Source organism: Cuculus canorus, chromosome 5 (genome assembly GCF_017976375.1).
Source record: "Cuculus canorus isolate bCucCan1 chromosome 5, bCucCan1.pri, whole genome shotgun sequence".
Taxonomy (NCBI): domain Eukaryota; kingdom Metazoa; phylum Chordata; class Aves; order Cuculiformes; family Cuculidae; genus Cuculus; species Cuculus canorus.
Genome location: NC_071405.1, coordinates 64957746 through 64974370, shown reverse-complemented (window position 1 = coordinate 64974370; position 16625 = coordinate 64957746). Strand labels below are relative to the sequence as shown.

Here is a 16625-nt window from a genome sequence, read left to right as displayed (position 1 = left end):
CATGAGATTCATTTGTATATTTTAGCATTTTATTTTAATCCCAGAATGCAAAACCTGACATTGGAATCAGTTTGATTTTTTTGGTGATTGAAGATATTAAGCACTACAAGAGCACTGAAATTTCGATCTGATTAGGATAAAAATTCCTCAGGATCAAAACACTTCTTTTTTTCCCCCTACAGTTTTACTAATTGTGTGCTACTTGACATTGCAGAGTTATTCCACAGCATGATAGCAAAATATGTGAAGTGTATTTTACTGTTAGAAATTATCAACTCATTCTATTTGTTTTTCATGTGTTTGAGGTTATTAAGAGAATAAAAAATTATAGCTGGTGTGCATAAGTTGAAAGGATTAGTTCAACTACAGCTGGTAGGCTAAACCACTAAGCAACATTTTGTATAGCAATAGAATTTTTCTACTGAACATACATAAAAGAAATCACGAATATATAACTGATTTAAAAGCAGACTGAGGGGGTAATATCCCTCGAAAAATAGGGGAGCCACAAAAAAGGTGAATGTGGAATAGTTTATTTTCAGAAAGACTGGATTATTCTAACCACTGGAAACCAGATAAAGTAGATCAGAGGGAGTGCTACCAAACGTACTCAGAGACCTTCGCTTTATGGGAAATAAACCACCCGGGCTCACTGTTCCTGAGGAATTGTATTTCTTACAGCTGTAAATCAAATCCCGAAAGAACAGCATGATATTTTCTAAGCAATATCTGAGGACAACAAGTATCTTTTTTTGTCAGTGTCACGTTTCAGAATTTAGACCTCCATTAGGATTCAAAAATGAAAAGACACATATTATATACCAATATATACTTGTGACAGCATTCTTACAAGCAATATATTAATTTTGAAATGGTGGCATGTTGTCCTATATTTGTCCAGAAGTATATTCATGGTCTTGACAGAGACCTCGTCAGAGGTCTTGACTTCTATTCTTCTGACTGCTTTCTTAATGACCTTCATTGAAGAATAACATCAAGTACTTGGTGTTCAATGAAGATTATTAATTTTTTTCAATTAAATGGAAGATGTATACTCTTACAGCATATGGCATCCATTCATTCTTAGCAAGAAATGTACTTCTTAAATCAAAAGGGATGTTATAAACCTCTGTATTACAGTGTCAACCAAAGGGAAGCACATATGCACAGCATTATAATGCAGAGAGCTATGAGTGTTGATTGCCCTTGCTGAGCTCTACAGACAGTCCTAGGACCTGATACAATGGTAATTTTATTAATCTGCTTGATTTCTGATATTGATTTGACATAAAATGTATCCTTTTAGCTTTAGGATCAGGGATAACATCCTTGGAACAAGGGCTGTTCTGTCCAGGCAGGGACTCGCGGGTTGGTGAAAGTGTATCCTTGACATGCAGTTCAATCCTACAATATTTCCACTCAGAGGTAAGTAAAAAGAAAAAGATCTGATCACCTTCCAAATTCTTACAAGTGGTAAAGTATAACCGGAGGCACGAAGGGTCTTTTCTAGGGTGTTACCTCTAGATGCATAACTATGAAATGTAAAACATTCAGCTTCAGCACTTTCATGCCACACATCCTAATGAAAAGCTCTGTTACACACAGCTCTTGGATTCAAACACAACTTGTTAAAGCTTAGCTAGTTGTGGTTTGCCAGCTGATTCCACAGCTGAGCATGATGCAGGATAGAGTACAGCTGTTAGACCAGAGAACATTTTAACTATAATATCTGTGAGAGAGACTTGATTTATCATAAGTCACATCTGTCAGGATTCTACCAGCAATTTGTTCAACAAACACAGAGAAGATGAACAAATGAGAAGTTTCCCAAGCTCCTCAAACCACGAAGCATTATAAAACGGGCAACAGATTAATAAGGTAGAATTGTAACACTAAACAATTGGCATGATCATTGAAAGGTTGAATAAAGCAAGATAGAAACAGCACCTCTAAACTTTTTATTTCTCTTTGTAAAAAACCTGATGCTTCAAAAACTTGTGGGATCACCATCATGAGTTATTGTGCTGGAATAAATGGAGGCATATGTAGAGTTAGAGTATGAACGTTGTTTTATTAATCCACAAGGGCATCAAGCTATAACTAAGATAAATCTCTAAGTAGAAATTTGGACTACACTGAACCTAATGGCATTTTTGCTACTTGCTTCATTGTCCAACTGGACAGAAGGAAAAAAAAACACTGTGAGGATAACTAAGCCTCTATTAGTGATAATTGGAACAGGCCACTCAGAGAAGCTGTGAAAAGTGTGACTTCAAAGGTTTTCAAGATCAACTAGAAAAATTACTAAACAATTTGCTTTGAATCAGTGTTGATTCTTTTCTGAGCACGAGGCGGGTAGGACCAGATGATGTTCTAGAGTTTCTTCTAACCTGAATGAGTCTATGAACATCTTGTTCCTGTGAGCCAAGAGAGCAACTATACATAAAACACGTAAGCAGCCTCAGCTATTGAAAAATAATTAGCCTAGCAAGAACAACTATGCTATAGCCACAAAGCCAAGTTTGGAAACCCACTGTGCTGGATGCTGATAATGGGAAAAGGCCCCTGTGTTTATAAAGCTTGCAAATCAATCAGCTAAACTGGACATACGGTAAGAGAAGGAACACAGTAAAGTGAAGCAATTTTCTAGAAGTCATTCCTGGCTCCAGAATCTCCTGAGTTCTAGTCCAGTGCTTATACCCTGGACCACACTGCACTCACACTCTCTGCATAAATCTCCAGTTTTTTGAAGATGAACGTTTCATAAAGCATATTCTATTTCAGAGAGAAGTGGTCATTCAGAAGATTGAGGTCTTTTTCAAATGGGATGTTCATCTCTGCCAGGTGGTATGTTAACTCCGAGTCATAAATATCTTATATTTCCTCTGTCAAATAGTGCAATGGAAGCGCAACTTGTTATTTTTGACTTCCAGTTTCAAGAGAACCAAGTAAGCTTCTGAATTCGTTCCTTCATTTCTGAGCAACTGATGTATTTTCCTGGATATTAATGTAAATGAAATGATGCAAAATTACTTTGTTTATAATTTTGGATAGTTGATTTTATGTTTTTCCACAGAAATATACCTAGCCTGACTTTCTTATGCCAAATGAACTTCACCTTTTAGAAATGTCAGATACTACTTGAAAGCTTTACAGAACTTGATACTGTTGTTGGCTGCCTTATATTACCAGAGAAGCTGTCCCTCTACTGCTTTCCAGTTGCAGTTATCCTCCTATCTTCCTTTGCAGATCAAACAAAGTACTTTCAGACTGAAGATTTATACTGCCTTCTATTGTAGTCATATGGTTTCGTAAAAGCTAATTAAATGTGGCTGTATTTGGGCTGCTACTCTTTTATTAGGAAATGCTAGCAGGACATGGTGCAGGGGGAGCAAAGTTATTAAAATCTGAGGCTCTGAATTTAAGAGGCAGCTTGCAGATAGTCTTTTACATTAAGAAAAACACACAAGTCAATCATAAACGCAGTCAGCCACTGAAACTTCCAAAGAATTATCTGACTTCACTGCAGGCACAGATAAATTAGAGATTACAGTCCTAAGTCTCTTTTCACACCAGGATAAATCAGGAGCACCATCACTGAAGTCAACAGATCTCAACAAGAAAAGAATTAGGCCCCATGGCTTTTAATAAGAGGAATACAAAGAGTTTAATTACAAGGAATCAATCTGAACCTCCCTTCCCCCAGACATATGCACATGCTCTCTCTGTTAAGGTTCGTCTCTTGTAACACTTTTAGACTTCTGTTATCCTTATCCTGTGTGCAAATAACAATGACTTGGATGCTATAGGGATGGAGCCAATTTAGATGTTAATACCCAGGGTGGTCAAAACATTGGTATAACTGCAGCTCAGTTCTGTGCTGAAAAACCTGGTGAGATCCCAAATATGCTGCAGTTTTCGACCCCCATGTTATGGCTGAGAAACATAAAAAGAGAGAAGAGTTCATTTGCTGTTCTAGAGAGGGAATTTCTCATCTAAGTGATACCTCTTTGAAGGAGTGAAATAATGCACAGCATGCATAAATGCTGCATGAAACTCTGGTAATACAAATATAATTTTTAATTTCCATACATGTGAGCAATTCTATACGTTTATAAAAACTCTTGAACATATATCATACAAAAAGTTATATTTGAGCCACCCTCTGTGAAACCCTATGACAAAAAAAGCAGGTGCAAGATGGAGACCCCTGTTGTGGAATTCAAATAATAGTTCAGGAACAATCAAGTGCTGTGCTAGATTATTTTGACAAAAAATGGAAATACTTACAGTCTAAGTGACTATGTCTGATGCCTTCCACATCTTCGGCATGAATGAAGTGGTAACACCTCTTTCCTACGATATCTACAGGGGTCAGATCCATGTAATCACTAATCCTAAAAAGGGAAAAAAAAATACAGCCTATAATTCAATAAGGAAAAGAACACAAGAGCTGTCAAATGACTCAGAAAGTGAAATCTGCTAAAAAGTTTTTTTTCACCACTATAGAAATTTGAATGGAATATCTGTACAAACAAGACAGTTTTAAGTAAAAAAAAAAAAGGAGAAAATGTCTTTTAAAAAAACCTTGAAATAATTTTATCCATTTTAATAATTAGAAAGTTAAATTCTAGCGCATATTCATAAAACCATAAAACCAAGAAAAGCATAAAACCAAGAGAATATAATTCCTTGAAATTGTAAAGCATTAGAAACAATCCTAAATCCTCATTAAAAGACCAAGATGATTCAAGGTTACATAACGAAGTAAAAACATGTTATGTTTATACCAAATGATTAGAGACACATTTCATTTCAACAGATTGGTCTTCTATGGGGTATATTCATGAAAAAGCTCTTCAACCATTTCTTGGCACAAAGTCCAAACTGATATTTCAAGGGATATAATTTAAATGCTGAGACACACAGATGCCTCAGGGTGTTATCTTTTTTAGTCTAATTCATTTGGGAGCTCAGCTTTCACTCTGGGCCCTTTCAGCTGGGACTTTGTTGTTTATTGCACATAGAAACTTTAAAATCTATTCTGCAGACCTTTTGTCTGTGTATGCATCTGTGCGCGTGTGTGTCTGTGTCTGCGTGCGTGTGTAAACTTCTGTCACGGAGTGTCAAGATGTCCGTGTCCTTAAATGCAGTACGGAAAACAATAAAACAATTGGAAAATGCCTTGCTCACACAAGCATTTAGAAGCATGTCTGTTTTCTAGAAACAGAATATTTTTTTAGGGTTTGAAATATGCTGCAATTATTGGGGTTGAGCCCACTTTGCAATTGTAAGATGTAACTGTCATCCATTTAAGGGAGTTGTAAAAACCACCAAACATCTTGATATAACCATATTGCTGTAACAACCGGAGTGTGATCCTGAAGGATACCAGTGGGAAGGCTAAACCAGAAACTGAACTGTAAGTCTGAGGGGTTCCCAGGAGACAAAGGGTGCAAACAACGCTACTGAGCCACTGACTACCAAAGCTGTGTTTGCCTGAGTGTTTGAGAGAATGCACAGACCAGAAAGACTGAAGGAGAATAGAAGCATCAGACAGCACCACAGCAGCACTGGTGGTATGTCCCAACAAACACAAACATGACAAATATCACAGGTAAAGCAAGTGGACTCAAATTTGCTAGCAAAAAATGTCAAATCACATTTAGCACAAAACACAACAGCCTTCTGCCACTTTAATGACAAAGCATGTTGAATAACGTGCGCTTTCAAACAACTGCCTGGTAGTTACAGCCCTTAAACAAATGTGCGATACCTGTCTGGGGATACCTATCTAATGTTTATCACAAATCACCGTTGAAAAGCACATCTCCTACCTTCTCAGAGAGGATACAATTCACTAGGATAAAGACAAGTCCGGAAGAGTGGCAGTGGCACACCCTATCCCTCCTGAGTCCCTCCACTTTGGTTGCACAGTAAATTATGGGCTGGGAAACAAAGGACTTGGCGTCTCTGCCCAATAATATTTAAAGGTTCCTGTCCGCTGGGACTGTATATTATCTTTTTATACCAAACTAGGTGTATAAAAGCCCATGGAGCAGGAACCAGAACCCAAGTCTTTCTCCCTCCCATGTTTATGCTCTTCCTCACTAACACACTTTGCCGTCCCTTAGCTGGCCCAAGAACTGCGTATTTTCTGCTACGAGGTGTGTCTGCTCCAAGATCAGAGAGAAATCCTGCCCATCCTAGGAAAAAAAGGGCAATCTCCAGGCAGGCCACTGCCCTGTTATGTACCCGCTACTGCTACATGGAAGATGATCGTTCTGCTTCTCCCTCTGGTAAATTTGACTCAGCTGTATTTGTTTTTCTACATCAAGGCAACTCTGGAAGAAGATTCACAATCCTTACGTTTAAGGTTGCATTGGGGAGGTTTAGATTGGATATTAGGAAATATTTCTTTACTGAAAGGGTTGTCAAGCACTGGAACAGGCTGCCTATGAAAGTGGTTGAATCACCACCCCTGAAGGTATTTAAAAGACGGTTAGATGTGCCACTTAGGGACATGGTTTAGTGATGGACTTGGCAGTGCTAGGGTAACAGTTGGACTTGATGATCTTAAAGGTCTTTTTCAAGCTAAATGATTCTATGATTCTATAACATTATGAAAAAGCTATTTCAAACAGACATATTAAGGATGTAGGATTTCTTTTTATGAAAAAATGGAATAAACATGAAGATTATCCAGATGTAAGTGCTGATCACTGACAAGCAATGACACCAAAACCAGAAGCAAAAGAAATTACATCAAATAGGACACTCATGCTTATATCAAAGGTACTAAAGATGGAAAATAAATAAATCACATAGAGAAAAGAAAGATTATAGTATATCTTAGAGCACTAGTTAGGAGGCAGATCTTGTGGATCCCAAACTCTTTGACAAAATAAAGCAACAGGTCGATGATTAGGAACTTGGTTCTGCTGAGTATGCAGACCTGATCCTGTAAAACAAGCACAGGGTTTTGCTTGAGCAGATCAGTGGTTCCACTGATATACAGGACTGTTAACACCACTGAAATTTAAAGTTAGGTATAAGCTATGGTGCTTTGCTGAATTAGGACCAAATCGTGCACACATTTGCAGGACTGAGGGTCTCTACACAAGACTGTTTCTGCATATCTGAAGAAACTATTGGCAACCACTGTCATGGCCAGCAGACCAAACATTTTCCACTTGGAAAACACCATGTTCACTAGGTTATTTCCTTTTGGGCATATATTAGCAGAAATGGCTATAACAATCCGCATTAAACTCGGCTATAGGCTCTCTCCAGACAGTCTCCAGTCACTAAGAGTTGATGCTGAAAATACACAGACTGATGCAGTGTCTTTATCAGTACTTATTTATCATCATCTAAGATGGTTTGTTCTTTGCAGGTGCTTTTCTTACTCCAGTAACTAATAAAGAAATTCTAAACTGTTTTAGATTAGGTGGTGAAGTTTAGATAACATGAATGCCACATTAGGAAAATAGACATGGGTTAACATGACAAATTTAGGCAACAGAATTTTACGGTTCCATTTAACAGTCTCAGAACAAAATATTAATTGTTAGAAATAGCCAGTGTAATAAATAATGGATCTTGTCTCAAAGGGAAGCTAATTGTTCATCAGTTTGTGCACTGACTCCCGGATTCTGATGCAGATGTTATCATTCAGAGGAAAGTAACAAGATGCACCCAAAGTAATGTCACTCCCTGCTGTTGCAAGCAGGCAACCACTTGGAATACTAGGAATACTATTGATCTCGCTCCAACAGTCCACTGTGAGTGTTCACTTCAGTTAAGTAGCATAGCTTCTGCTTCATACTCCCTATGGCTGCCGGTAACTCCCCACTGCTCCATAAATAGCGCTTACAGCTTTCCCAGTAGTGTTCCATTTCTCTCCGTTTTCATCAATGTTGTGCTTGCTTTACTGTGGCACTGTGAAGAATATCCTGGCTGCCCACATGGACCAGACATCAAGTCTATATATTGAGGTTAGGATACTTATCTCCTTTTCTGAAGTCCCAACAAAGAGATCCCAACTTCTCTGACTCAGACAACAGCCTTATGAAATGACCAGATAATTAATCTGACAGCTTCAATACCTCCCTTCTTCTGTTCTTTCCATCCCTCCAGCTTTTACAGTCATACTCTGCTTTGTACCTGCTTTGAAATCCAAGTCCTGTCAATCTTGCTCCATTTTCCATCAGCAGAAATCCCACTGCCTCAGTGAGCTAACACGCACTCCCTAGCCCCAGCAGAAGTGTCTCGACTATTTTAAATCTCTTTTATAAACTATTTTAACGCTAGCACAGGGACTTAGAGTGGAACAACAAACTCAAGTACCATCATGGGCATTCTACATTATGAGATAAAACACATCACAAACAAGGAGAAGTTACTTTATAATGTTGTAAATGACAAACCTGGAGGTGTTCAAGGCCAGGTTGGATGAGGCTTTGAGCAGCCTGATCTAGTGGGAGGTGTCCCTGCCCATGGCAGGGGGGTTGGAACTACATGCTTTAAGATCCCTTCCAACCCAAACCATTCTATGATTCTGCTCTATGAATGTAAGCCAGCTGGCTTACCGTCGTTTACCATGTGTTATCAGCTCTTTCTGCGTGATAACTAATCAGTGCACCACATCAGATGCAATGTATGTTTTTTAGTGATGCTTTTCTCAGGCAATTGCAAGTTTTATTGCTACCTAAATGTAAAGCGGAGGTTTCAAGAAAAAAGCTTAATTAGAAAAAAACACATACAATTTAGAGATCATAAAAATGCCAAACTGAGAAAGTATAAATCTTTCTAGCACAGCCCACAAATTTATATCATACTGGACCAGACAGAATAGTTCATTTTTCAAATCCATTTGATTCCTGCACTTTCACTAAGGTTGCCAACAAAGGTAACAGTAAGTACAGGTGATTTTGTCAAAAGGAAATCTGTTCGTTAGGAACTGGACTGATACGAGCAACTCATATCAGAGAGGCCATTGAAGAGCTATACAGTGGTTGCAGCTTTCTGTTACTACCTAGGTAGGTCACAGGCAAACCAAACTTTAATACTGTTACCAGCTTTCTCCGTGAACTTGTGCAAGCCACAAGTGAGAATAGTATATTCTCTTTTAGGTAATGCTTTGGAAGTTTAGATGAAGTGTTCTCTCTGACTGCCGAGTATAGAATCACTAGGTTGGAAAGGACCCACTGGATCATCGAGTCCAACCATTCTTAACAATCCCTAAACCATGCCCCTCAGCACCTCATCCATCCGTCCCTTAAACCCCTCCAGGGCTGGTGACTCAACCACCTCCCTGGGCAGCCTCTGCCAGTGCCCAATGACCCTTTCCGTGAAAAATTTTTTCCTGATGTCCAGCCTGACCCTCCCCTGGCGGAGCTGGAGGCCATTCCCTCTTGTCCTGTCCCCTGTCACCTGGGAGAAGAGCCCAGCACCCTCCTCTCCACAAACCCCTTTCAGGTAGTTACAGAAAGCAATAAGGTCTCCCCTCAGCCTCCTCTTCTCCAGGCTAAACACCCCCAGCTCTCTCAGCTGCTCCTCATAACGCCTGTTCTCCAGCCCCTTCACCAGCTTCGTTGCTCTTCTCTGGACACGCTCCAGAGCCTCAACATCCTCCTTGTGGTGAGGGGCCCAGAACTGAACACAGTACTCAAGGTGCGGCCTCACCAGTGCTGAGTACAGAGGGAGAATAACCTCCCTGGACCTGCTGGCCACGCCGTTTCTGATCCAAACCAAGATGCCATTGGCCTTCTTGGCCACCTGGGCACACTGCTGGCTCATGTTCAGACGACTGTCAACCAACACTCCCAGGTCCTCCTCCTCTGTGCATCTTTCTAGCAAGACTTCTCCTAGTCTGTAGCACTGCATAGTGTTGTTGTGCCCCAAGAGCAGGACCCGGCATTTGGCCTTGTTAAACCTCATGCCATTGGTCTCGGCCCAGCAGTCCAGCCTGTTCCGATCCCTTTGCAGAGCCTCCCTACCCTCCAGCAGATCGACACTTCCTCCCAGCTTAGTGTCATCTGCAAACTTGCTGAGGGTGCACTCAATGCCTTCATCCAGGTCATTGATAAAGACATTGAACAGGGCTGGACCCAGTACCGAGCCCTGGGGAACCCCACTTGTAACTGGCCTCCAGCTGGAGTTAATTCCATTCAGCGCCACTCTCTGGGCCCGGCCATCCAACCAGTTTTCAACCCAGTAATATTAACACTATTGTGGCAGTTCAGCAACGTGACAGAAAAGATAACCTCATAACTGAAATCCAAGATTATTTTAAATTCCTTAAGGCCCCGATTCACTAGTTTATATTTTTATTTTTCAAGGCTCTGAGGCTCCCTAATAAGCCCTAATGGTTTTGACCAGACTCCCATGCAGCAGGGCTGGTTTCCAGCTCCCCACAGCCCTGCAGAGCCAGGCACAACCCACATCTTGGCCTAGCCTTGGCCCATCCCCAGGGACGTACCTGACACGCGGGGCTGGGGCTGCCCTGGTCTCTCCTTGCTGCCCTGCTTCTTGCTGGGCAGTAGGATGAGCCCTGGCTGCTAGATCCTACCCCAACAGACCCCCATGGGGAGGCTCAACGTTGCTGGCACACAGACCCCAGGGAGTAGACATCTGAATTTCAATCCTGTCTTCCACCTTCCTCAATCACTTGTTGCTATCACATTGAATATAGCCCCCCTCAACCAACTCCACATCACCTGTTCCCATTTCGCTGCTGTCTTTCCCAGTATGCCCTTAAAGAATTTCATTCTACAGTTTTCCCACCTCTTACTGCAACAGATCCCACCTCTCTAGCCTCCTATTTTGGCCATCTGTGCTTCCGTTCCATTAAAAACTGAGCACAATGTGTTGTAATCTACAAATTGAGTTAAAAAATGGAAAACTTTAGAACTTCAGACAGAGAAACTTGTGGAGAGGAGGACGGGGGAGCACAAGGACAGTCATATAGGTCAGATGAACATTGGTCTAGTCTCAAACCTTGCCTCTGAGAGGGGCGGTGAGAGACTGCAAAAACAAGGGAAAACTTAGAGGAATCTTTCCTGGTCTATCCTCCCATATTCCAGCAAGCCATCCTACAAATTATAGTTTTCAATTTACCTTTATTTCCTAAGAATAAAATACTGAAAATGAAGGTAATGATAATGAGAGTGCTCTCATACAACACAAGCATGACATTGCAGGACACAAAAATTTCACAACTTTTTTGCCAAGCACACGGAACAAAGAATACACACAGCTAAAACAAAGGAAAAAGGAGCTAAAAGCTGTACCTATTTTCACAGTAAATGATATTGAGGTCCATATTCACACGAGTGACAAACATGTGGCAGTCAATCCTGACTTCATTAATTGTAGGAGGTGGCAAAGCATGAGCAACGACAACAAGTCCCATGATTTGGCTGGGTACTGTCCGTCCGTGGGACAGTGACACTCTCAGACGTAACCGGCCTGTTATATGAATCACCTGGAAAATAAAAACAATAAAAGAAACCCCAGTGAATTCTAGATGCAACTGTGACATCAGTTTCTTTTAAAGGACAGCATTACTATTCCCTACAGACCACTTTACACAGCCAAAAATTGTACTAAGTAACTGCCAGTATTAGTGTTAAGCTTATTAATATTGGCTGTCAACATGTCCTATATGTCCTCGTGGCAAAACAGAAGACACGAACATACAGGCAAATGCTTCACATTCATCAAATAAAAACCTCAGAACTCCTGTTGTATGGATTTTTGTTGCGGTGATGCTACAGAAAGAGAGAAGAAGAAAAAAACAAACAAGAAATTCAACAAAAGAAAAGAGAGAGAGGAATAAAACTGAAATAATGAAGGTAGGAATTAATAAAATTTTAATTTTGTCACATTTGAAGACCGAATATGAGACAAAAAGATTGGCAGTTTAGAAACTTTTCCAGAACTAATTTCATTGAATTGCTAGTCACCTACACCACGGAGACACTGCTTACAGCCTTGAATTACTTTGTGGTTGGCAAGTTTAGAAGCCACAGCCTACAAGTGATCAATGAGCTCTGCTGCAGGATGGTCTACTTGCATCCACAATAAGCTTTTAAAGAGCTGGTAGACATGCAATACCTCTGCCTAGTACCCTATATATGTTTGGAGAGCTCTAGAGGTGGATGGTTTCTTTCCCTATTTACAAGATTATACTAGAAGATGCTTAGGAGACCGAACTGCACTCCTGGAGAGTGAAAATCTAAGAATCTTGCTTGAAATGGAATGTGTTGAAACTCTGGGAAAAGAATAATCCACCGCTTCCAGGTTTACTCCTCCAGAAGTTTTGTGGATAAATAAAGGGGTTGGGTTTTTTTCAATAAAAGAATATAAATACAGCACTGATGCCAGATATCAAACTGAAAATGGAAATCACAGTTTCTGTACTCGTGGATGAGAAAGCCGTAAGAACTGGCAGTTGCAGGCTTTCCCAGATTTTCACCCTCAAGAGTGTGTTACATCAACATGAAGAGAAGGCTTCCGGGAGATGGGGACCTCTTTCAGTGTGATCCCAGACTCACTACCCAGAGGTCAACAGAGATGTTGGTTGGTACCAAGTGCATTGGAGGAGGTGACAGAGACCCAGGAGGTGACCGTAGATGTACACCCAATGATACTCATCTCACAAAGCCAACAGCCAAACTCTTTCCTTCTGATTTGAGAGTGATTGTTAATAGAAGGTGAGAGAGAAGAAAATCTTTCATTAACAAGACTGCAAACCACAAGTGCCTCCAAATTCAAATCTAATTCATGCTAGCAGATCTGTGATCTAAGCCTTGAAGTTTGGTGCATTTTATCTTGTGTGTATTTTTTACTTTTGTTTCCTTTTTTTAAACTATTTATTAAAATACTTCTTCTCTGTTTTACATTTTGACTCCAGTCAATATAGGGAATCTGAATGAGGAAAGTGATTAGCTACTGTGTTTGTCCATTTCAGTTGCAGGTTTCTGACCACCCACATTTGAAGTAATTATTGCCTAAACTCACACTTAATGTACCTTTCAAGGGCAAACTATTCTATGAATATTCGAAAAAAGTTCCTAAAGGCAAAGATGCAAAACCACCATTTCAAACACACTTTATTTTTTTTTTCTCAAGACCTCATTAACTAATGAAGAAACAGCTAAAAGAAATAGGATTAACTTCACAGGAGGGGCAGTAACAGTATATTTTGCTCCTTCTAGCTAGGCTGGCATGTACATCTGCTTTTTATCACTATTTGTCTCTTTTTATCATGCAGTTTCAGATTACTGCAAAAACTCAAAGCTGTAAATGCTTAGAAAAATGCTGATGGATAACTAGCAATAATGTGAAAAATAATCTTACACTGAACGTGCTATGCAAAAGTATTGTTGTTCTGTTGTTTTTTTTATAGGAGTGCTTATGCTAATATGTTTGAAGTTGGTGCTATCACTTGAGGGAATTTTCAAGACATATCATACTTAAAATCCATTTATCTCTTCCTTGTATTTTTTGCAGCCTTCGTGTCATTTGTAGCTAAATATCAACATGATTTGTTTTTTAGCAACTCTTTATTCAGTCAGTACGTCACTTTTTTCTGACACCTCATCTGAAAACTCCTCAGATGTAGTATTACCCCAAGAGACAGCTTCAAACCTGCTAGACCCACCATATATTAACACTGTTGAATATCAAGAGAGCTTGCTTCCAGATTCCAGTTATTTAGTTTTTTCCTAACTCTATCATGGATCAAAATATATTCTAAATTCCCAAGTGAATTCAAATTTTAGGGGTCAGCACTCAATTCACTGAGAAATGTACAGCAAACCGCCCATCAGTTCCACTGCCCGTGTGCCTCTAAAGAAACTGTATTTCCATGCCTGAAATCCCTTTCTATGACAAAATTAGTCAAACGCACCAAGTGGGAAATCTAATTGCTAGTAAAAAACAATTCTAGCTGTCATGACCTTGTCTACATTGTGAGTATTGCCACTTTTAACACTGGTTCATTTGAATTGGGATTAGGGATGATAGGAATTATAGGGTCAATTATCTCTGGCAGCTAAAATTAATCTCTTTCTAATTCAATCCCAGAGTACCAGTCTATCATATCCTAAATCAGTATTATGACTTTAATGAAGCTAAATTGCAAGAATAAACTGTTTTAGGAAGGACAATACTTGGATCCAGATGTAAATATTTAACAGAAATTCGTTAGGAATATTCTAAAAATCAAAAGTAAATGCACCTCTACTGTGCAGTTTTCTTTATAAATGCTTTCTTCTGAAAAGTACGCAAGACTCCAAATCCCTCTTTAAACTATAATTGCCTTCTTTCTAATAAGGCTGCAGGAGTAGGCTGACACATTTATACATCACAGCAAGAGAAGATAGTGCTATTGTGTTCCGTCCATTATAAAAAGCTGTGTGAATGCTATATCTCTGACCACGGGGATCATCAGAAACCTTACACGTCAAGATTTGTACAGATTTCCCCAGCATTTCTCCATCTACCTCCTCAATGAAAAAGGTACACCGAAATTAATGGCAAGACTCCTTTTATACTCTACCAGGAGTTAGACTCGGTTAACAGTTCAGAGAATTTTTTGCTTATCAACTGTTTATTGCAGATGTAGTAACTTACGTGACGACTTCATCATACAGAACTGGAAGGAAATCTTACGGTCAAAATAAACCTTGTGACTCTATCTAGACCAGGATTTGACATAGGTCATTCAGTCCTGTGTTACTGCCTGTAGTGTAATCCAGTTGTATAATAGTTATACTTGGACAGACAGGGGGGTGAACCAGAAAGCATTCTGTTACTATAAAACCTTTAACACTGTGAGATGAATGTAACACGTAAACTGCCGTAAAGTTGTCGTGCTGAAGTAAAACAAATACTACAAAAATCTTCTGCATATTTCAACTGCTTTGTTAAAAAATTGTAAATCAACTTTGCCTGACACTCCAATATTGGAAAAAAAAAATCATTATTTGGCTTTTATTTTTAGCTGATTAGAAAAGGGATTTGCAAAATATTGTAAGTACATGCAAACACAGCTTACGAGCGTGGGAGTGTTAACAAGCCACATCGCTTGGACAAATACATATTTCTTTTCCCTGCCATATGCTCTTTTTAGTCATCTGTTAGCGATAAGCACTTAGATGTACTCTACTAATGTCTACCTATTATAAATAAGCACATTGCAAAGACCTTGATAAAACCTTCCCTCTGTCAATACTTAAGGAAAGGAAAGCGCAACAATTGAAAAACACATCTGGAACCTGCTTATCATCCTTTAAAGCTAAACCTCACCTCTGGAGATGGAAATACTTTCTTCGTCAAAAGACATCTTCAAATATTAGATCCATTTTTTTTTTCACATGCATGTGATGTCAGAGTAAGGACATGCATTACCAGAGGCTATAAAAACCTGCAAGCATGAAAAATCTGTGAATTGCACCTTTCAGATGTCTCTGTGTTCTTCAAAACTTAAACTTTCATTAGAAAGAATTTTCTAAACTATTTCTTTTGTTCTCTGTGTAAATTACTATGGAATTTATTATGGGATTGAAATCACAGCACCAGTAGAAGTGCTCCCTCCATCTCATTTCTCTTCATGCAATATTAAATTTGAAGCCTTAAAATTATTGCATAGACCCAAATTTCGAGAAAACCGTCACATATGAAAAGACCTTAATTTAATTTGTGTGCCTAGATATTTATTTAGCTGTCTTACGAAAAAAATCACACATACATTTATCTCTCTTTACAGAAACAACTGTGACTCACAAGGATTTATGTATTTGTTTTGGTCTCTCAAAGATGTTATTTTAGGCTTCCAAAATGAACACCGAAATCTTTAAAATCACAATTAATTTGAACTGCTAAAATTGGCTGAAGAAATATCTCATAAACTATAGCCATGTTCTTACATTTTTCTCTCAAAGAGTTGTGTGCTCCTTCACTCACAGATACATGGAAACGCACCTCAAAACCGGCCTGCGATGCAAGGAAGACAAATGCTTTAAGACTCCACAAGTTAAAGGGTTCCTATGGGGTTTCAGGTGATTTCTAAGATAAGACTGAACATTTGGAAACAGGCTTCTCCTCTGGACTTACAAAGAAAACTGAGTTCACTGTCACATCTGGAGTTTACACAGTGACATCTTGAAGGTTTTCCTTTACTGACATCAAAATAGATCCATACCTACCAACCTAAACTTCAATCTAGGTTTCTTTATCTACCACAGTTCTCTTCTTTCCTCCCTGTGCCTCACTGTAGTCACTACAACATTTCTATTTGCTTATATTTTCTCATGAGATTGCTTATATTTTCTCAGAAGCCATTTATTTGTGGGGTTGCACAGTCCCATCCTCACTGAGATTAAAGCCCGCTCTCCCAGTCTTCAGGGAAGTTTTAGGAAAACAAATCACTTGCCTATACGTATAATTCAGCAGCAGTTGGGATCAGAGAGGCTCAGTAAGGCTTTATGTTTGCAGTTCCAGTTTCTATGAACACTGCAGTATTCCTAACAGGAGGTCCCATGGAGCACAACATTACGGTGTTGAAAAGGACAGAGCCGCTACAGCTGCAATACGTTGGATCATCCCACATGCGC

The 16625-nt window shown here is 39.4% G+C and overlaps 1 protein-coding gene across 4 annotated transcripts in view; it reads right to left on the bottom strand.

Annotated features, from left to right (window-relative positions):
- Positions 1 to 16625, bottom strand: part of NPAS3 (neuronal PAS domain protein 3) — a 605022-nt gene that overhangs the window by 20571 nt on the left and 567826 nt on the right. For all 4 annotated transcript variants that reach the window (XM_054068725.1, XM_054068726.1, XM_054068727.1 and 1 more), the window contains 2 exons: positions 11295 to 11488; positions 4291 to 4397 (listed from right to left, as the gene is read on the bottom strand). In XM_054068725.1, coding sequence (XP_053924700.1) covers positions 4291 to 4397; positions 11295 to 11488 — 301 coding nt within the window. The remainder of the gene's footprint in view (positions 1 to 4290; positions 4398 to 11294; positions 11489 to 16625) is intronic.